At 52.5% G+C, this 22,740-nt stretch overlaps 1 protein-coding gene across 1 annotated transcript in view; it reads right to left on the bottom strand.

Moving 5' to 3' along the window:
- LOC130869358 (IgGFc-binding protein-like) overlaps positions 1-19,922 on the bottom strand; it is a 35,704-nt gene extending 15,782 nt beyond the window's left edge. Inside the window, exons 1-9 of the mRNA XM_057761377.1 lie at positions 19,868-19,922; positions 15,818-16,167; positions 12,424-12,994; positions 11,198-11,802; positions 7,144-7,711; positions 5,291-5,883; positions 1,991-2,576; positions 1,699-1,898; positions 416-557 (exon numbers count right to left, since the gene is read on the bottom strand). Of these exons, the coding sequence (XP_057617360.1) occupies positions 416-557; positions 1,699-1,898; positions 1,991-2,576; positions 5,291-5,883; positions 7,144-7,711; positions 11,198-11,802; positions 12,424-12,994; positions 15,818-16,167; positions 19,868-19,922 (3,670 nt within the window). The remainder of the gene's footprint in view (positions 1-415; positions 558-1,698; positions 1,899-1,990; positions 2,577-5,290; positions 5,884-7,143; positions 7,712-11,197; positions 11,803-12,423; positions 12,995-15,817; positions 16,168-19,867) is intronic.
- Between the last annotated feature and the right edge of the window lie 2,818 nt (positions 19,923-22,740).

The following is a 22,740-nucleotide window of genomic DNA, read 5'->3' as shown; positions in this document are numbered from 1 at the left end:
CTGAGCTACTGGCCTGTAGGACCCTGGCTCTCTAGCTGGTCGCCTGGAAGCACTAGGTGGCTGCTTCCAGCTGATTTCTCCAGCACTCCAGAGGGTGGGGTGGGGTTCACTCCTGCATCTCCACCCTGCAGGATCCTCTGCCACCCAGTGGCTGCAGGGTGCCTTCTCCAGTGAGGTGTCTGTGCAGACCTCCACCATCAAAATCTTGCCCTGAGGGTTCTGCAATCTTAAATCCCTTAAGGTTCCTTGACACCCAGACTGGGTAACCTCTGCCCTTGGTTCCTGGAATCCCCTCCCAAAGTCTGACACCTCAATCCACAGGTCTTTGTACCTCTCACCATGAAGTCATGTCTCCCTCAGCTCCCAGCCCCTGTCCTGTGTCCCCCCACACCAGCCCAGCTCCACTGTACAGCACCTTTGGTGACGCAGGTCAGGATGCCTCCGGAGGGCTCGCACACCTGTCCTGGATTGCAGCTGTGATTCTTGCACACCATGCCTTCTCCTGAATGGCACACACACTGCTGCTGGCAACTTTCAATGAGAACCGACTCCTCTGGCTGTGGGGACAGAGAGCATGCCATCAGTAACCAGAGGGGTGCGGACTCTGGCATGTCCAGCGTTCTGGGCAAAGAGAGCACTGGGGTAACAAAGTGGTGACTCTGCAGCGTGGTCAGTTGTCAGCGAAGCGCAGGTGACCGCGAGGCCCAGTTCATTCAGCTGCTCATTCACTGTTCGTGTAGTTGCCCATTCATTCCACAGTGTGCACTTAATTGATTGTCGCTGCTCAGGAGGAGCAGAGTTAAGGAACCAGAGCAAAGGTTCTGGAGCTCTGCTGTTCCTGAGCTGGACGACTGCACAACACTGCTTAGCTTCTTTGTGCCTCAGCTTCTTCACCTGTAAGTGACAGCTAGACACAGGACCAGTCCAAGGAAGGAGAACTGGGACCGGAGAAGGAGCTCTTCAGTAATGCAGGCTGCTTTGGGAAGGTGAGGAAAGATGAGCTTGCGGGGAGCTCGGTTCTGAAGCCAAGTGATGAAAGGAATATAGTGACTCAAACCAGTGTTCTCTCAACAAATACACATTTGAGAATTTCCATAATATGAAGGCAGGCTATATATACACGTGTGTGTGTGCATGCATGTGCGTGCGTGTGTGTGCGTGTATGACGGATGTACATGATAAGATGGGTTCATGATAACAGCATGTACACATCTCTCCCAGGAGCCCTCACTCCTGCAAAGGAGCCGGACTTAAGCAAACACACACTCAAGTCAGAGGGCCCCTGTGGGAGAGAACAGAGAAAGCAGAGGGAGTGAGCACCTGGTGTCACAAACAAAATCTCAACCTCTAGACCAGGAAGAACACCTCTGCTCAGATCTGGGATTCAAAGTTAAGTCTTGATCTGGGGAGGCAGTGAAGGATTTAAAACTTCAGAACCCATGATCATATTTCAAAAGATCTCTCCACAGTCGTGGGGAGGGTATAGCAAAGGAGGCAAAAGTGGGGACTGGGAAAGGACAACACAGACCAAAGTAGGGTTGTGGGGGTGAGGGAAGACGGGGGGGGGTGATGGGGGACAGAGGTGAGCAGAGAGATGTTAAAGAGGCTGCACGGTGGGAAGGCTATGGTACTAACAAGCAGTGGGAGGGGGTGTCCAGGAAGACACCCTGGGTTCTGCACAGATGGACGGATTCTTACCTCATAGTAGACCCCATTGTGGTAGCAGCCACATTCCTGGACGGGCACACAGGCTTTTCCATTGTACAGGAAGCCGGAGTCACATTCACAGCCCTCAGCACACACTTCTGGGCACTTGGGCGGAGCACTGAGAGCCCAGCAGCCCAGGGAGCAGGTGTCTGCACAGACCTCATAGTGGCTGTGAGGGGGGCACTCCAACGCTGCAAGAAGAAAATGCAGGGTAGGGTGGGGATTCTACTCCTTTTCTGCCCCAGCCTCCCTGTTCCCTACTCCTCCATGTTCTGTAACTCACGACAGAAAGTTTCAGTCCTCCACGGCTCCACTTGCCCTCCAGCTGCCTGGCAGGCACTCACATAGGCATGGATGTTGTTGCAGAGAATGCTCAGGTTCCCCTCACTCTGGCAGAGATCAAAGACACAGTCTTCCAAGAGACCCTTGGGGTCTATCAGCTTGTGGCAGGCAGCCAGTGGCCCCGAGGTGTTGGTGAGCAGCCCGCAGAACTCCACCCCATAATACTTATCCTCCAACTCAGGGCTACAGTCAGTGCCACAGCCATCCCCTGTGCAGGGAGGAGTTGCTGGCGCACAGGGGGAGTCAGGTACAACTTCCTCCCAGGAGTTCCCGAAGTCAGTGGGGTCGGATGCCAGTGAGCCATTTGGCTTCTGGAAGTCATCCTTGGGGTCCCCGTTGTAGTCTCCACACAGACCACACATCTGCTGGTAGTAGCTGGCTGGGATAGTGACCTGTACATAGTACATGAGGTCATAGACCACACGCAGGCCAAAATCAGTTTCAATCACAACATCATACCCGTGCTGGGAGACACGGATCTTGCCCCCATCCAGATCCACTGGTAGTTTCATGTCCACACCGTTCACCTGGGAGACAGAGAATGCCAGGCTTCAGAGGACACACTTTGATGCAGCTGTCCCTAAATGTTCCTACCTAACACTGAAATCCTGTGTGATCTCATTTCTCTAGGCTTCAGTTTCCATATTTGTAAACTATATATAGTAATAGTGTCTTGTAGTGGGTGGAATGGTGGTTTCCAAAAGGTAAGTCCACCCAGCAGTCAAGAACGTTTATTGCTGGGGCTGGAGAGATGGTTCAGAGGTTAAGAGTATTGCCTGCTCTTCCAAAGGTCCTGAGTTCAATTCCCAGCAACCACATGGTGGCTTACAACCATCTGTAGTGAGGTCTGGTGCCCTCTTCTGGCCTTCAGGCATACACACAGACAGAATATTGTATACATAATAAATAAATAAATATTTTTAAAAAAAGAACGTTTATTGCTGCTCTATCGCAGGACCAGGGTTCAAACCTCAGCACCCACATCCAGCAACTCACAACTCCTGTCTACCTGACGCCCCTTTCTGTCCTCTGCAGTCACCCAGAGCACATGCGCATACTCACAGAGACATACATAAATAAAAAGATAAGTCTGCCAAGAACCTCAGAGAGCAACCGTATTTGAAGAAAGATCAGCAGATGTAATTAGAGTTACTGTCTTGAAGTGAGATAATCCTAGATCAGGCTGGACCAACAAGTGTCCTATGAAGGGAGAAGAGAAGAGGAAAGAAGAGGAGGGGCGGGAGAGGGAAGACAGGGAATGGGAAGAGGGAAGATCCAGGCAGGGGTGTGGATGGTGAGGACACTCCAAGCAAAGGGACAGCTGAGCCACCCAAAGCTAGAGGAGCAAGAAGGTCCCCCTTCCACCTCTAGAGGGGGCGTGGCCTTGCTGCTGCCTTGATTCTGGACTTCTGACATCTAGAATGGCGAGAATATAAGCATGTTTATTTGAAGTCAGCAAGCTTGTGGCATTCTGTCACCACAGCCACCAAGGAACTGCTACAGGTCTCAGAGGGGTGAGGGGACCCTTCCTTACCAGGTGACATGGTGACTGATAATACAGGGACCGAGCCTGGAGGCACACGCTGGTCTGAAGCTCAGCGCACCCTTTACCCCTCTGAGCCCTTGGGCTGGGATTCACCTGTGTTTCTGTTTCCTGTCTGTCTAGGGGGATCGGGTGCTTTGTCTGCAGAGTGTCATCTAGGGAATCTGATATATAATGTGTGTGAAGGCTTGGGCTGTGGGCTGCACCCCAGTGAGCCCCTCCCGTGGCCGGGGCTGTGTTTGCAAGTGGACAGTCAAGGGCACTCAAAGTTGCTGCTGTCCCTGTGACTGGATGCAAAATCAGGCTCCATCCCTCACCTGAAGATCGCCTGAGGGCTCCGGCTCCAGCCAGGCCTGGAGGTGCACACCCGGTCACCACATATGTGCTCTTCCTCACACACACCCTGCACACTGGGTTTACAGAGCTGTGAGGAGTCGGGGAGGGGGTAGGGAAAGACATGCTCAGGCATGTCTAGAGTGTCCTGAAGACATCAACAGCCGTTCCTCCCTAGCAGGCTGCCCATGAATAAGGACAAGTCATTTAACGTCTGGGCTCAGTTTCTCCCTCTGCAGTGAGGGACAGTCGCAGGGATGCTAGGGTTTGGTGAGATGTGAATAATGGACGGAGACTGTCCCCATGTGTCTGGAGCTGCTTAGTTATCAGGTGCTAATCTGAGAGCTTGGGGCTCGTTAGGGAAGATGCTCCACTCTGTAGCCCATGTCCAGAGCATGCGACAGCTCTTGTACCTAGTGCTACCAGAACAATGCCTGTGTGCTGCATGTCAGCGGGGGACACTCCCATGTATCTCAAGTGCTGGTCTCCATGTGAGATCCAGTTCTTCCTATTCAGAAAAGCATGTAGCAAGGGTCTAGTTCATGGATTCTGGGCTCAAATCCTATTGTTGCGTGAACGATCTCCACAAGGGTCATATTATTTGGCTCCCAGCCAGAGGCACTATTTTGGGAGGTTCTGGAAATTCTAGAATGTGGGACCTAGCTGAAGGATGTAGGTCATTGGAGGCAGGACTTCATGGCATCCTGCACCTGGTCCCTTCATTTCTCCCTCTGCTGTGTCCTGCATGCAGCCCTCCTCTCCCACATGTCTGCACAGCCATTATGTCCTTCTCAAGCTCAGGGACAGACAAACATGCACTAAACTCCCGGAAACCCTGAACGACAATGAGTATCTCCTCCCTGAAGCAGCTCTTTCAGGCCTCTGCAGCAGAAAAAAACAAACACTGGATTCTCTCAGGGACCTCGGGACAGTGGTGGGAACTCTCCCTCTTAAAAAGGAAGCAAATTATGGTGCCTCCAACTCCACAAGGCTAAAAGGAGTGTGTGTCTATGCCAACGGCTCTAGATGACAGGATCACAGACTGGCCTATTTGAACTTTCTTCTGTGTGATTGTACCATGTTCTGTCTATGGCGAGAGTCCAGCGAGGAGCCTGGGGCAGGCACCACACTGAAGGAAGATGGAGCACAGGGGAGATGAGGGAAGAGTCAATAGGATGAGGCAGACGAGCTGTAGCCATATGGTGAAAGGTCCCAGTGCCTGGCCTCGCTCTGAACTTTCCACCAATACCTCCTCTAATTGGGACCCCCATTTCCCATTTTCTCCAGGGGCTCTGCATGTTCTCCTTGTGCTGCCCACACAGGGCTCTAAGGGATCCTCCTCCCATCCCCGGCCCCTGCTCTCACCTGGACCTTCCACTGACTCTGCTCCAGTCGCAGGGTGTGGTTAGCCACCAGGACCGTGATCGCCTTAGTGGCACTAGCATCTCCATTGCCCCAGGGCGCATTCTCCTGCAGGACAGTGAACTGGTTTAGGCCGGGCAGGGTTCCACAAGTTTGTGTTAGCACATACACACAGGTACCCATGAAGTCAAAGCGTTGGCCATCATAGGTGACGTAATGAGGATCTCCTGATGCCTGGCAGGTGGTAGTGCCCGCAGGCACACAGCCCAGGACTCCGTTGGACGGCTGGCAAGTCTCATGTGAGCCACAGGATGAGGGCTCACAAGAAAGCAGTCCACCTTCGTGGCAGTGGCAAAGAGAGTCGCATCCAGGTCCAGGGTAGAAAGTTTCTCCTGGTGGGTAGTAGGTGCCCTGGTGTACACAGCCGCAGGAGGCCAGAGGCACACAAGACTCACCACTGAGGGCAAAGCCATCATCACAAACACAGCTCTCTTGGCATTCTGAGCCACAGCCTTGGGACACTTTCAGGTCTCCACAGGATATTGGGCATCCATAGGAACATTGCTCATAGTGACTGTTAGGTGGGCAGGTCGGTGCTGCAGGGAGAGGTCACTAAAATCAATAACTCTTTCAGAGAACACAGTGGATGCCCCCCCATATACATGTTTATACATGCATGCAAGTTACCCAGCTGCAAGATGTCTGTATTTTTAATGGGGCCAGGAGAACAACTCCTGTAACATTTTATTTGATCCTATCAATTAATATTTGTTTCTAATACCTAGTGAGATTTGTGATTATCTCTAATGGCTCTTCAGGTTTGGTATAAATTTGGTGCAATGTGTGTTTTAAACATGCACACACATGTAATTTACTCAGAACCTTTGACAGTCAAGCAAAGCATTCTACCATTCTCCAGCAGCACGCAACACACACATGCATGCATGCACACACACGTATGCACACTCACACACACGCATGCACACTCACACACACAGGCACACTCACACGCATGCACACACACGCATGCACACTCTCACACACACGCGCGCACACACACACACACACACACACACGGCCGTGATAGCAGTTTTAAATGACAATACCATGTTGATCTTCGTGGAAGGATGATGGACATAAAGGATCCACTGTCCTAGCATGCTTGTGGTAGGTTCAACTTTTCTCACAACGAAAGGTTCTTAAAAGTCAAAGATTATTACTTTCTGGAAGTTTTGATGTTTGCAATTATCTACTCTTCAGATGGAGCAGCTAGAGGGGCACGTTCCACTCGCAGAGCTCAAATTTCCCTCCAAGGGCAGGGAACCTGGCACCATCTACACAGCTTGGCCTCATGCTGAAGCTAGTCGAGCTGTGTGTTTATGTGCGCAGTTAAAACATGTGCAGTACAGGGCATACCCAAGCAAAGTTTAAAACTCCGGAGATGTGTGCATGGCTTTCCAAATCTCCACGAAAGACAAGCAAAACTGCTTGCCCGCCCTTCCTGCACCCACATCTGAAGCAGAGAAATGTGTGTGGGTTAAATGGTGAGATGGACCAAGGAGAAATGCAGAGGGTCCAGGCTCCTTCCAAACACAGCACCACTACTTCTCTCTGACCGGTAGCGGACACAAGCAATCTGACTTGGGGTCACCATAAATTTTCAGTCACCAGTGTCACTGTACACTGTTGTGACTTCCTGGTTGTCATGGAGTGTGGGCATGTAACTACGAGTTGGTACTCTGCCAAGGTCTAAACAATCCCTGCCTCACCAGACATCCAAAGGATTAAGCAATGCTACCTGTATATTAATGAACAAACATCAGACCCAATCCCAGGTTGCCATTCTTGGTACTCACGGCAAAGTTCCTCGCTCCTCCAGGGATGCACAGTGCCCCCAGCAGCCTGGCATGCAGCAGCATACGCAGCCAGAGCATCACACAGTGGCTTAGACTGACCGGGCAGCAGGCAGAGGTCATAGACACAGTCACGTAGCGCACCCTGGGGGTTCAGCAACTTGTGACACTCCCTGAAGGGACCCGCAGAATCAGTAAGGATCCCACATTCCTTTTTGCTTTGTTGTTGCTGGGCCACAAGTGAATCCAGTTGGGAACAGTCACCAGGGTTAGTTGCTCCACACCCAGGGATTATCTCCTCCTGCCAGCTATTTCCAAAGTCCAGAGTGCTGTTGGCTTGGCCTCCGTCCTTCAGAGCCAGATCATCATCTGGGTCCCCATTGAAGTTCCCACAGAGCCCACACACAGCCTTGGCGTAGCTGCTGGGCACCTTGGCAGTCACACGAGCATCCCAATTGTAGGTAACGGTCAAGCCAAAGTCTGTGCGTATAACAGCATCGTTGCCCTGGCGGAACACCTCAACTTGCCCGTCTGCAGCCTGGAAGGGCAAGTACTGAAGGATGCCGTCCACCTGGGCAGAGATTCGGGCAGGGCAGCAGGTCAGTGTGTCCACGTTTTCGCTCAGCTGGCTCTAGTCACCCCACCCTCCTGGGTTCCGCCTCAGGGCTTTACAACCGCTACTCCCTCTACCTAACACATCACCCATCACTCCTTATCCTCTCCACTGGGATCCAGATCTCTCCTGCCTTTCCAAGCCTGTCCCACCTGTCTCCCTGGTACTCGCTTGAGAATGTCCCCACAGGCTCACGTGTTTAAACGTCACCCATAGCCGATGGCGCTGCATTAGGAGGCTTTGGAACCTTTAAGAAGTGGGCCGAGCTGGGAGGAAGGTTTGGCAGAATCTAGCCCACTGACCTCTCTCTTTGCTTTCTGGTTCACTGAGATGTGAGCAAACCTCTCTTCATATTCCAGTTACTATGGAACCAATAGCCGTGGCTTCCTACCCCAGCGTACTGTACCCCTCAAACCTTCCTACCCCAGCGTACTGTACCCCTCAAATCTTCCTACCTCAGCGTACTGTATCCCCTCAAATATTCCTACCCCAGCGTACTGTACCCCTCAAATATTCCTACCTCAGCGTACTGTACCCCTCAAACCTTCCTACCCCAGCATACTGTACCCCTCAAACCTTCCTACCTCAGCGTACTGTATCCCCTCAAATATTCCCACCCCAGCGTACTGTACCCCTCAAATCTTCCTACCTCAGCGTACTGTACCCCTCAAACCTTCCTACCCCAGCATACTGTACCCCTCAAACCTTCCTACCCCAGCGTACTGTACCCCTCAAACCTTCCTACCTCAGTGTACTGTACCCCTCAAACCTTCCTACCCCAATGTACTGTATTCCCTCAAATCTTCCTATCCCAGCGTACTGTACCCCTCAAACCTTCCTATCCCAGCCTACTGTATCCCTCAAATCTTCCTACCCCAGAGTACTGTACCCCTCAAATCTTCCTACCCCAGCGTACTGTACCCCTCAAATCTTCCTACCCCAGCGTACTGTATCCCCTCAAATCTTTCTACCCCAGCGTACTGTACCCCTCAAATCTTCCTACCCCAGTGTACTGTATCCCTCAAATCTTTCTACCCCAGTGTACTGTACCCCTTCAAATCTTCCTACCCCAGCTTACTGTATCCCCTCAAATATTCCTACCCCAGTGTACTGTATCCCCTCAAATCTTCCTACCCCAGCATACTGTACCCCGTCAAATCTTCCTACCCCAGTGTACTGTACCCCTCAAACCTTCCTACCCCAGCCTACTGTATCCCTCAAATCTTCCTACCCCAGTGTACTGTACCCCTCAAATCTTCCTACCCCGGCATACTGTACCCCTCAAACCTTCCTACCCCAGCGTACTGTACCCCTCAAATCTTCCTACCCCAGTGTACTGTACCCCTCAAACCTTCCTACCCCAGCCTACTGTATCCCTCAAATCTTCTTATCCCAGCATACTGTACCCCTCTAATCTTCCTACCCCAGCGTACTGTACCCCTCAAACCTTCCTACCCCAGCGTACTGTATCCCCTCAAATCTTCCTACCCCAGCCTACTGTATCCCTCAAATCTTCCTACTCCAGCGCACTGTATCCCTCAAATCTTTCTACCCCAGCGCACTGTATCCCCTCAATCATTACCCCTCTTGCCAGGCATTGGGTAACCCATCCGCAAGTTTTCCCATTACTCTAGCCTCAAGGGCTTTGCACTCCGCCTGACCACCATCCACCAACGCTGCTGCTTCTGCTTTATCCTCCTGGGCTTGCCTACAGTTCAAGTGTCTCACACAGAATGCCCTGCTACCCCTTGGTTCTGCCAGCATCTTACCCGTCATTCCTCAGCCTCTGCTGTCTCTGACTTTCCAGGTCTTGCCCGCTCTGAGCGCCTCCTCTTCCACAGCACTGGGCAACCACACCCTGCTCTCGGCATGCCAACGTTCCTGCCAAACCTCTCATTGCGGCCCCCAATGATCTAGGTCTGCATCCCACTCTCCCCTAGTCAATACTCCAGCACAGCCATACCCCTGAACCTCCAACCATGCATGGACTTGAACTCATGCTCAGTCCAGACTTGGGACTCTTGTACTTGCTGTACCCCTGCTTGTAAGATTTTCACTCACATCCACACCCCAGCTCTCACATAGCTGCTGATATCTCCTTTACATTCTACTTCAGGTCAAGCTGCTCTAGCCGGCTGGCACTATTCATGCCTACTTTTCTGGCCCACAGTTCCTCCCGTTTCTGCATGCCACCTCCCAGTCTTACTCTCGTAGGAGTGTTCTCTTCCTCTCAGCACTATTCTAGTCTCTGCGAGGCTACCCAGTCTCAGGCTTCATATCTGCTGTTGCCTTTGCCTGGAAGATGCTGCCATTTACCTGGTGGCATCTTCTTTGTTCTCCAGGCTGCACCTGAGTTCAAGAGCTTGGTTCCAGCTAGCCCCTGCCTCGACTCTGCTCACGGGCTCCGGCCCCTGCCTCGTCTCTGCTCACCAGCTCCGGCCCCTGCCTCGTCTCTGCTCACCGGCTCCGGCCCCTGCCTCGTCTCTGCTCACCGGCTCCGGCCCCTGCCTCGTCTCTGCTCACCGGCTCTGGCCCTTGCACTCAAGCTCCACCAGCATCCTTGCTGCTTGCTGCCCACTCGAGCTCATCCCTGCCTCAGGACCTCCTTCCTCCTGGAACTCCTGTCTGTCCACTTTCCTCACCATCTGTTGCACGGCTCGCCTTGGGACAGGCAATAGACTATGACAGACTCCCGCGGATTGGAGAAGTACTCTGCAGTTAGGAGAACACTCTCCCAGAGAACACAAGGACTGGGTTCATTCCCAGAACACATGGTGGGTAGCATATTGCCTGTAACTCCAGCCCAGAGGGATCCCATACCTCTGGGTTCCTTTGGCGCTATGTTCACAACCCATGTCCTCCAATTAAAAATAATAAAATCACTTTTTAAAGTATGAACTCCGGAGCAAAACATCAGAGTTCCAAAATTTAGCTCATGGGCATCTCAAACTCACTATAATCCTCTCAGTAACCCACAACTGTGTCTCTGTAGGTGATTTCACCTCTCTGTGTTCCAGCTTTTTTTGCCAGCTAGATACTGGCATTCCATATGTCATCTTGCTCTAGGAACCACCATCTTTCAGAAGATGCCCAAGTCTACAACTCTGAGGTTTCAGAAGAAAGACAACCACCGACATCTACTGGGCACCAGGGCATCTTTGAAAGAGCAGGCAGGCATGAGTTCATCAGAGCTCCACCACCACCCAGCCAATGACTGCTGCCCCAGAATGAAGTCTCTCTTATTCCGTCCTTTCTCAGAGGAAAATACAAAGGCTACAGACAGTCAGAGCTGAGAAAAGATGGTACTGCCTGGCTTCTGGGCTTCCCCCTTAATCACAAGATTTTTAAATAAGCCCCTCCCACCGCAACTACAGCCACTAACATTTCTGGGAATTCAGAGCATCCACCCCCCCCCCCACCAGTTTCCTGCCCAGTGGTGCTCACCATCACTCTTGCTGGGTACTCTCTGCGCACGGCCACCTCTACACCGCGGGCCACCACCCGCACAGCTCTGGTGTAGCTCACGGTCTGGCTGCCTCGATGTTCATTTTCCACCAGCACCTTAAACTCGGGCAGTGCAGCATCCTGGCCGCATGAGCCCACCAGCAGGTATGCGCAGGTACCCATAAAGTCAAAGCGCTTTCCATCAAAGCTCACGTAGTGCGGGTCTCCGGACGCCTCGCAGCTGGCGAAGTTGTCGGGATAGCAACCCAGGAGGCCGTTCAGCACACGGCAGCGCTCACCAGAAGGACATCCTGATGTGTCTTTGCAAATCACCTTTTGGGTGGCTGCATCACAGGTGCAGCGTTGCCGACATAGGTCATCAGCAAAAACTTCCTGACCTGGGGCCAGGGGGCGGCCCTGGTAGATGCAGCCACAGGATGACTCGGGTACACACTCGCCACCACTGGCCACAAAGCCTGGAAGGCACACGCAGCCCTCCACACAAGGGCGCCCAGAGCAGTTGGTCGGTACAGCTTCTGAGTTGCAGGAGGCTGGGCAGGCAGGGCTGCAAGTATCATAGCGGCTGTTGGCTGGGCAGGACAGGGCTGTGGAAGGATAGAAGTTGTGTTGGGCAAGGGTGGGGCTCCCCCAGAGAATGCTGCTTCTTCAGAGCTCCCCACCCTCCAGTTAATGGCACTCATACCTTCTTGATGCAACCAATCAGCAGGCAAATCCCGTGACTTTCACTGTCCGAGCCCACCCAGAATCTGTTTCCACAGCCCACGAACCCTAGCAGCCTCCTGCCTGGTGCCCTGGTCCCCTGTACCAAATCTGCTCCTCACAGCAGCCAGAGGGACTGGGAATGCAGGATCAGACCATGTACCGCACCCACAACCTCCCATGGCTCCATCAGAGGTGGGGGAGCAGAATCCTCCCCAGGCTCCTGGGGTTTCCCTCATTGTCTCCCTGTTCTCACCCCTCTCACTCACCTACCTGTGCCTGTGCCTTCTCCATCTCAACCTCCAATCACTCTGAACTCTCCCTATCCAGTGATGTGTCTGTCCCAACCTTGCGCTAACTTTGGCAAAGCTTGGATGTCTTGGCCAATCTACGTCTCTGGCATTGTCCAGCATCAGGCTGAATCACAATCACGACTCAGATATTGAGCAAATGCAAGGGGATTCCCAGGCCCTCACCATGGGCTTCCCACCCTGGGTGCTACTTACGGCAGCCGGCGTGTGACCTCCAGTTCCCATCAGAGACGCCCAGTTCCGCACAGGCCTGGGCATAGGCGGCAAGGCTCCGACACAGGCTGAGGCGCTCCCCTCCAGTCACACACAAGTCAAACACACAGTCCTCCAGGAAAGGCTTAGGGTCCAGGAATTCATGGCAGGCAGAGAAGGGGCCTGTGGACAGAGTCAGCATACCACAGAGCCGGTCTCCCTCATAGTGCTGGGTCTGGCCTGCAGTGCAGGTGGGACAATCGCCGTGGCAGCCATCATCACACAGGTAGTCCCCGTCATCCAGCTTCCAGCTATTTGCAAATTCCAAGGCATCTGGAGCCTGTACCCCATCAGGTGTGAGGAAGTCGTCAGCAGGGTCTCCATTATAGTTGCCACACAGCCCCCACACCTGGTTTTGGAAGCGTGTGGGCAGGCTCACTGTCAGCTGGCTATCCCAGTTATAGGTGACCACCAGCCCAAAGTCCAGCTCGATCACGCCTTGTGTTCCACTCTGGTACACACGCAGCTGACCATCACTCAGGGAGGCGGGCAGGCGGGAGCGCTGATTGTCAATCTGAAGAGAGACCGCAGAGGTCAGACCCCTGTGTAGTGTCCCCTTCAGCCCTCACCTCCTCCACTCAAGTCCCCAGCTCTAGGCACAGAGGGCAACTTCCTTCCCTGCCCTTCCTTCCCTAGGAATGCTGACCCTAGGGATGCTTGCTCTTGCACCTCTAGTGGCCTGAAGTGTTCTTCCCCAAGATGTAGATGTGCATGAAGACCCTGCCTCCCAGCCAATGTCTGTCAGGGGTCACTGACTCAGTGAGGCCATCCCTGATCCCCTTCCTGTTGCCTCTTCTCCTCTACTTCCCAGTCTCATGGAGTCTAGCCTTTGCCCGCAGTGTGCTAGTTCCCCACACTCTCCATCCGTCAGAGCCACTAGAAGGCCACCCCATGGTTTCATGTCCAGTGCCTCCAACAGTGCCTTGCAGGACAGCAGACTCACTACTAGTGTGAAACCAGTGTGAGGAAGGGACATGGCAGGCCTGGTGGCAGCAAGGGGCGGCTGCGGGGAAGCAGTGAAACAATTCATGTTCATGCGACAGGGAGCGAGACACGGGACGCTGCGGGTAGAACTAGTCAAGACCAGCAACCGCCATGATGATGATAAATCTCCCGAGGCTGCCAGCTTCATCAAACCCTCACTGTGGCATGTCAATCAGCACGGTAAGATCTCTGCCCATGGGCAGCTATAACACAGGCACTGGCACATTCTGAGTGGTGAACAAAGTGGCACACGGTCCTGAACGCCTCCTGTTTGCCATCAATCTTCTCTGGAACACACCTTCGCTTTAGAAGTGTCTCATTTCTGTCCTGCACCCAGCCTCTGCAAACTACTATGAAATAAACTTATTCCCCACCCTTCCCTGTGCTGGAAGACCCCTGGGGATGGTGCAGAGAGATTAGCATCAGCAAACAATGCAAGCCAGGAGTCACTCTGACACCAAGGAAGCTCTGGCAGAGGCTTGAGGCTAGATTGGAAGCCTTGGGAAAAGGCCATACTGAATTCTGCCAACTAAGGAAGGCTCCCCAGAGAGGGGACAGTCGAGTAGAGCCTGGAAGGACCAATGAGAGCCCCAGCTATTCTGGAGGAGGTAGGAGGCTTGCAAGTGTGAGGCCAGCGGGGCAGCCCAGTGAGCCCCATCTCAAAAGGAAATGAAGAGAGCCGAATGTTACCCAGCGGCACAGCACACAGCTAGCATTTGCAAGGGACGGAGTTCAGTAACAACATTTCAAAACTTCAATATATTTTTTGAAAAAAAATGACCAACAGAAGTAGTTTCTTGTATGGAGGAGAAAAAACCCACCAACAGATAATGTCATATGCAGAAGTGATAAGTTTCATAGTTTGCCTTTTGATGAAATTCTTTGTGAATCTCTACACCTCTGTAGATGAGGCTGGCCTCAAGCTCACAGAGGTACCTGTCTCTGCCTCCCAAGCACCGAGAGGCACAACTAATCCATGAGGGAAACATCAAGCCAGTGATATGCAGAGACAATCATGTGAAGACAGAGGGACCGCCCAAGGTGATGAAAGGTCCTCCATCTTAAGGGGATTTTGATGACACATCTGTGAAGACGCAGGTGAAGTGCACACTTACAGTGTGTGGTTTGGTTTGGAGGGTAGATGTGGGTTTCTGTGGATTGAAACTAGGGCTCTCTAGCTGTGGAGGTGCACTTGGCAGGCAGAGGCAGGAGAACCTCTCCGTGAGGTTCAGGCCATCCTGGTCTACACAGTGACCAGGGTTATAGACTAAATAAAAGTTAAACCGGAAACTAGGGCATTACACACGCCGAGCAAGGGCTGTACACGCAGTCCCTCATTCGTCCACCTGGGCACTGGACCACTGGGCTGCGGTCCCATCTCTCCTTTGCTTTCCATCCACTAAACTGTCCCGGCAGGCCTTGAACTTAGGACCCGCTCCTTGAAAGCTTGGATTTATCCCATCCCATCAAGCTCAGCTATGAGTTTTAATATACAAAAATTTATCTGGAAATTAAACAAAACTTATTTATACATCACATTCTAGCTAACGATGTATATGTTGAAGTCATTTTGGTGACGTGATCTGATGTCTGTAATTGACTTTCAAGGACATAAAAAATGAGGCTGTCAATCTGACGGGAATGTACAGATGGGTATCTGAGGTAAGCAAAGAATAGTTAAAATGTTTAAAGTCTATGCAGGGGGCTGATATATAAGTGTTCACTGCCTAGACTAAATACCCCGGCTCAAACATCTGAAATCTGAAATAATAAAAGGAATCTGACACTGTCTGTGCACTAACACATGAGTTCAGTCCCCACTGCCAGAAAGATTAATAAGATAAAAAACTGTGTGCGCTGAACATAGTGTGGACAATCACCCTCAGGCTTTGTGCTAGAGATGTGATGGAACCTAAATGAACTTGTGTTTGGGCTTTGGTCCCATCACGGTATATACATGCAAATATTCTAAAAATTTAAAAAGTTCAAAATCTAAAGCATTTTTGGCCTCAAGCATCTCAAACCGGGGACTCTCAACCTGAACAGTGACTGAGGCTTGTTTAGAGACCTAACTGTCTCCATGGAGACGGTAGGGCAGGTAGATAGCTGCTGCTTGCTTTCGCTGCCCAGCAAAGCATTCACCAGACTCAGCACAGAAACCCTGCAGCCAGCCTGCATGTGCTGGTGAGGGGAGGGTTTATGAGGGGAGGGTTTTAAGGAACCGCCACTGGTTCTCAAGTCTCACCAGTTCCCTACCACCTCACCCACCAAAGGCCTTGAGTTTGGGGCCTGACAGGACATGGCCTCCTGGTTTTGATTGGTGGCTCATGGGTATTAAACTCTGAACACTCACCCGGGCGAAGCCAATTTCTCCTCGAATCAGTGACACAGAGTGGCTGTAGGCGTAGACGGTGACCAAGCCCACGTAGGAGACTACGAGGCTGCCCCGGTGCTCATTCTTCGCCTCCACACTGAAGGCCGGCAGGCTCATGTCCTCTCCAGTCAGCTCAGCCATGGTGTAGGAGCAGGTGCCCATCATGTCATAGCGGCGGCCATCGAAGGTGGTGTAGTGGGGATCACCCTGGGCACGGCAGACAGCTGTGGACTCTGCCACACAGCTGGCCTTTCCACTCACCATCTGGCAGCGCTGTCCAGATGTACACCGCATGCCTTGGCAGGAAGTCTCTGCTGCGGAGAGCCGAGCTGGGGAGGGAAGAGTCAGAAACAGAGTTGGAGACGTTCATGAGGTCAGAATCCTGGACCCCGCCTTCAGTGTGGACTATGGGCAGTTGGCTCATGACCGCCCATTTTACAGGCATGGAAACGGAGGTTTGAGGTCTCATGGAGAGGGATTCTCCGGGTTTCCTGACACCCCAGGCCTTCTGATTTCACTATTTAGCACAGCTTGGCCCAGAGGAATGGCAGGCGGTAGAGAGGGAGCAGGAGCAGCCATTGGAACATCCAACTGTTCACAGACCCATTTCCCTCGTCCTGGTCTTCCCATCCGGCTGGAATGGCCGAAGGATAGGAACTGGAAGTCAGGGCAGGGCGATGTGGGAAGTGCCTTCTGTGTAAGCAGGGGGACCCGAGTTCTGGTTCCAGCCCCATGAAGATCTGGGGTGATGGCACTGGGTTAGCTCAGTGAGCGGGAGGGAGCAGGGCAGTCAGATTCCGGGGTTGGCTGGTTGGCCAATTTAGCTGACTGAGAGCTCCCCGTTCAGAATCCCAAAAGCAAACAGACAAGATGGTAGGGATGAGAAGAAGACACCTGACATTGACCTCTGGCCTCCACACATGTGTGCTGGGGTATGGGGTATGCATGCATGCCTGGGTGTGATACCTGCTTGCACACAGGTACACATGCATGTGTGTATGCAAGTATTTGCCTGGGTGTGCAAACCTGAATACACACATGCATGCCTGGGTGTGTATACATATAGATACACACATTATAAGTACCCCTTGAAGTGGGGTGGCGTTTTGCCAGGATAAGGAACCCCGGGTCTAAGTTCCCAGTCTGAAGAAGACCATCTGGGAAGAAACAGCCCTTCCTGGTCAGCTTCCAGCCCTCAAGTGCTCTCCCCTCTGGCCCTCCCGGCAACAGCTCACCCTGCACCACCCGATCTTTCACCACAAGCTGATCTAAGGAATTTCACGCTTTCATTTGTTCCACTCCTGCCACATTCCTGTTGTGGTGTGTGTGTGTGTGTGTGTGTGTGTGTGTGTGTGTGATTATCCGTACTTCAGAGTCACAGAAACTGAAGCCTAGAGAGGTGGAGTGACAGACTGAATGTCACACAGGCACAGCTGGGATTTAACCGCAGGCCCTCTGGTGGCATCTTCTGAATGGGAGGAGCCTGACGTCTCACTCAGGGCCAGATCCTGTCCCTTCACTGTGCCAAAGCACACAAAGCACCCATGGGGCTGGAACGCAGAGACTCCCCACCTGGGTCCTCAGTGTTACTACTTTGGAGCTCCTGGCTTTGGGCAGCAGCGCTCCTACATGAGGTGCAGCACTGCGGTTAGCAGCAGGTGCAACTGTAGCAGTCGCTAAGGTAGCAAAACACTGACCAGCCCCTTCCCAAAGAGCCCTCCACCCTGGCTCCCTTCATCTCCCTAGGACCTTCTATAACCTCCCCACAAACCACTGGAGTTCACAGTAGGGGCTTCCCGATGCAATGCTGTGGATAGTGGTGCCTCGGGTCGCTCTTGTCGGTAAATATCTAGGATCATTTTCTCTAAGGGTAGGGAAGGGATGGAGAGGAATTAAGGAAGTGTGCCATGGAGGATAGACATGAGATAGAAAGGTTAACTAAGCCGGGAAACCAAAGAGGAATAGGTAGAGAAGGCATGGCTAGAAGGCCAAGGTCAGGGGTCATTTCCCATCACTCACTCTTTCCACAGGCAGCTGCTGTCCCATAGCCCACAGCCTGGGCCAGCCCGAAGGTGAGCAGCCCAAAGCTGGTGGAAGCCTCAGCTGTGTGCATCTTGTCAGTAGTGCCAAGGTCCACTTCCGCATAGGAGAACTCACTGCCTGGCACAGCCGCCCAAGTGAGCTTGGCCCCCAAAGCCTGCCCATCCATGGTTAGCTCACTGGTAGCCTTTGTCTGTGCAACCACCAGGGCCACACCCTCAGTGCCTGGCGTATTCTTGATCACATAAGCAGAGCAGTAGGCTGCCACATCTGGGATCAGGACCAGGTAAGGGTCATAGGTCATTTGACCCTTTATGGCCCCTGTGCCAAACAGCACAACCTGGATACCCACATCTGCGGACAGGTAGAGTGGCCGGGTTGGCCGGATCTCGAACTCAGCCACATCGCCCGTCTGGAGGCCTCGGGAACCAATGGTTCCCCCGTGGTTGTACGTCAGTTTTGTGGTCTGGCTGGCTACAACATAGGCTAGATCATAGCGGGACTGGAAGGTCAGAGGGGGAACCACATACTGGGTTCCCCAAGCAGATGTGGGGAGCAGTTGCTCCACCACATGGTTGCAGTTTGTGTGCTTCTGGGCACAACTGTGGCCAGAAAGAACAGCCACTGGGCTGCTGGCTGTGACCCTTGACCCAGAGAGATCTGCTGTGCTCTGTAGCTGGGCTGCTTCATATGGTTCCAGAGTCACATTTACAATACTACCGGCCAGGTGGAAAGTATTGCGGAATGTCACTGCTGCCTTCAAGCTGATAATAACTGAGGCACCGGCTCTGCCAGCCACCACAGCAAACTCTTTTACATGTTGGGCAGAGATGCCTGGGGGTGTGAGTACAAAGTACTCTGTGCCCAGGGCTCCAACAGGCCAGAGCAATGTTAGCTCTGCTGTTCCAGGCTTAGCATTTAAAGCCTGCACAGAGATGTGGTGGTCGGAGTGGACCACCACAGCATGCTGGAAAGTGCTGCTGCCCGTCATCTCTGCGTTGGCATTGATGTTGACCATGACTGACTCTCCAGGCTTCACTGTGACCTTCTGTGAGGTGCCATCGGCCTGGCTGAGGATGGTGACAGAGGTGGTGTTCTCTGACAGACTGGAGATGAAGATGCAGAGAGAGGCCGTGCTGTACCCGGGCTCGGAATTCTGCAGGAAGGCCGTGAGGAATTCTTCCCCACCAGTGTTCCTGGGGTCCACTGTGGCCTCCTGGGTCAACCCTTAAGAAAACGCAGTTGTGGGTCCACTTAGCTGTTCCTCCCCACTTCAAACCTGTGCCCGAGACCCTCTTGACATAATTCTCCCCCTCTGCTATTTCCTTCCTTACCCGTGCAGCGTTTGTTCATCTGTAATCCTGCTCGGCTTTTGCTGCCCCATGCCTGAGAACTTTGCACAGGGCTCTTGAACTCAAATGCCTCAGGGTCAGACAAGGACTAGAAATGTGTGAGGTAGTCCAGGTAGCGGGACTGGGAACTGGAGCGCTGTGCTCCACCTGAAACAGCCTTTGCTGGTTGTTAATGTGAAAGATTGGAGCCTTTCACCCATTTTAAGGAAAGCTATCTGGCTAGCTGAAGTTCTTACTGAACTCTCCATCCAATCTGTGCGGTTTCTGTCTGAATATGACTAGGGGATTTATGTGAAGCGGGTGAAGGGGGAGAGGGGTTGTAGAAGTGAGGACAGAGAGTCTGAGAACTAGAGGGTAGTGGGCTTCTCAGTGTCCATGTGTGCATGTGTGTGTGTGTGTGTGTGTGTGTGAGAGAGAGAGAGAGAGAGAGAGAGAGAGAGAGAGAGAGAGAGAGGGGAATTCTATCATATCTCTTTCACTACCTAAGGGCTTCTCCCATTTCTGCTAGCCTTTGTCTCATTTAAGTTAGCCTTGGAGTGGCACTGGGAAGCGGTTTGTGGAGGGGTCAAAGCTTGAGGGTGCTGACCCGGGCAAGTAGACTTTCCCCAGATATAAATGGGGGCTTGATCTGACTTACCCCACAGGAGAGTCGCTCCGGCCCAGAGGGCCCACCAGCTCCACAGGGATCCCATGCCTGCAGCTGGGAGAGAGGAAGGGGAGATGATGCTGTCCGGTTGGAGACCATTCCAGATAGGCCAGAAGGGGACAGTCTCTGGAGAAGGGTTACCAGGCGTAAGGAGGGCTCAAATGGGAAGAGAAGTTGAATAGATAGGACCAGATGGGTCTGGAGTGGGGGACAAGGCTGAGAATGCGGAGAGGAGGTCGGGATCAAGTGCAATAGGTAGGGTATTGAATATCCAGGGGTCAGAAGGTAGAGGTAAAAGAGGCAGTCTAGAATTCAGATCCAGAATAGGGCGCTAGTTGTCCCTCTTCTGCAGGAAATCCCAGCCCTTCTCACCTGCGGGTCCCGGAGCTGCAGGACCAGATTGCAAGCTAGGCTATATAGTGGAGATTCCTGGCCCCTTGGGCCACACCCTGGGTCACCTGACAAGCACATTATGCCAACTTCCTGGAGGAGGATGCTGATCTCAGACCAGGTGGAATGGGGAGCCCTGAAGACCTGCCAAGGGTGGAGGATGAGGCTGTAGCCTGTGTTCTGAGAGTGGTGTGAGAACAGCTGGCGGCTACACCCTGGGAGCTTATGGATCAATTCAGTCCTGGAAGGGCGTTGTCCTCATGGAGACAGCTGGGGAGCAGCATGTTGAGAACCTGGCTCCCTGGGCAGGGTTAGGGTGGTGGGCAGGGTCTGAAATCGAGATGGGAGGTGGTGACTGGTCATATTTGCTGGCTCACTGGCCAGATTACTTTCTTTGACCCCTGCCAGAAACAACAGTAAAGGACCCATATCCGGGTCCTAGTTCCTTGCAGTTCCAAGCTGAGCCTTGGTTCCTCACCGTCTTCTTTCCAGTCACCAGTGGAGGACAGGGGTCTGGGAGTGAGCAGGGGGCTGAGGCCTCACCTAGACCTGTGATGTGTATCATCGCATTCTTGCCCCATTAGGGTCCCCCGGGCTTCCCCCCTTTGGTGTGGAAGCATAAAGAACTTGCTTTGCTGGGCTCCTTGATGTTCTGAGGTGCTCTTTATCCACTTGTGACAGGGAGAGGGTGGAGTGGGACCCTGGAACTCAGGCTGTGTGTGACAGAGGCCAGAGGTCTCTATTTCCTGGTTCCACAAGACCATGAGGGTTTCACTTCCTGGAGAATTATTTGGTTTTGGATTTTTTACTTTCTGTGGTTTTGCCATCCCCTCTCCTTTCTTCTTTTCTTTCTTCCTTTCTTCTTTCTTTTGTACCCTGAGAAGGGACCGGCTGGACAGGTTTTGAGTGCCTCTCCATTAACCTGAGATGAGGCATGGGGTCCAGATGGCACAGTGAGAGTCAAGGTGGTGTGGATTTTCTGGGCTGGAGTCAGATGTCTCATTCTGGCCTGGCCCATGTCATCCCCTCCTGATCCCTACTTTGCAGATCGATGTTTGCTGAGGAGTCTCCTCAGGAAACAGCAGCTGCGAAGCCTAGTGTCCTCTGTCAACACCCCTCCCAACTCCTTCTCCCTTATCACTGAGGCCTGGGCTTCTGTGCAGCCTGGCTGGGTGGGGGATCTTCTCTGTCCAGGGCTGTGACTTTCCATCTAACCACCCGTGGCAGGTTTTCAGAGGGGAAGGTAAAGCCTAGGTACTGATGATAGGGCCCTCGAGTCAACAGAAGTGGAGAGAGCAGGTGGAAGGCTGGATGGAAGGCGGAGAGGACGAGAAACAAGTGAATGCAGGGCCAGGAGTGGGAGATTAAGAGTGAGGACTTTGGGAGGACAGAGGCATAGTACCCTCAGGAAGCCCCCGAGAGCTGGGAGAGAACGCGACAGAGTCCCCGAGAGAGAAATGGAGTGGGAAGAGATGACACCAGGACTCCCAAGGGAGAACGTGATAGCAAACCAAGATGTCACCCACTGTATGTGGTTACCTCTTTTCTTCCTTGAGACATAAGGAATGTCTCAGAGGAATAAGATGAGGAGGAAAACATTAGGGTGAGATTTCAGAGATAATGCTGACTCCCTTTCTGCACACTCCTCTAAGCCTTAATGTATCCCCTGACTGAAACCAAAGAGAAACCTGCTCCTTTGGGCACTGCTCTCTGCAGATGGAACCTGGAAATGGGTGGTGGAGCAAGTCTTATGAACACTGTAACTTGACAACCCCTTAGGACCTTGTCTCTTTCTCCTTTCAGAGTGTGTGTGTGTACACTTACATGTATGTGTATTATGACACACTCCTGTGCCCTACCCCAGATTATTTATGTTCTCATGAATCTTACTAACAACCCCGGAAATAACCCACAAGAACACTTCCTTATGGCCAAAGAAATCATATTCATCCTGCAAATTGTAGCTTCCTTCTGGCCCCAAGCAAAGGGCTCATTTGAACCTTTGGGCCTCTCCATATCTATGAAGTAGGGCCACACCATTCCAGACCCTGGGGACCCCTCTGACTTGTCTGGGCTCTACAAGCCAGGCCATGGGGCAAATGATTTTCTGTCCAGCTAAGATCAGGTTTTGCCGGAAGTTTCTAACCCTACTCCTTCACACTCTGGTCCCAACGACCTGACTTGCACCTGCACAGAAACTGCTCTGTGTTCTCCAATGAACTGTTACTTGACGCATGGTTCTAGTTCCTTCTCCGTAATACCAAACATCAGTGTTTCTTCATTGAAACTGTCTTGGCTTCCATAGCACTTTCTGGATTTTGTGGTACTTTTGTCTGTTTCCTACATGTACACCTTCAACGCTGGTGACTTGTAGATTCTTTTTATGATCTTTCTAGAATTCTCCAGAATATAACCATGCTCCCCCATGTCATCCAACAGAGCGTCCTACGCGATGAACACTTTCTCTCCTTTGC

Source organism: Chionomys nivalis, chromosome 2 (genome assembly GCF_950005125.1).
Source record: "Chionomys nivalis chromosome 2, mChiNiv1.1, whole genome shotgun sequence".
Classification (NCBI taxonomy): Eukaryota; Metazoa; Chordata; class Mammalia; order Rodentia; family Cricetidae; genus Chionomys; species Chionomys nivalis.
Note: the sequence above shows the minus strand (reverse complement) of the source record. Positions and strands in the feature narration are given on the sequence as shown.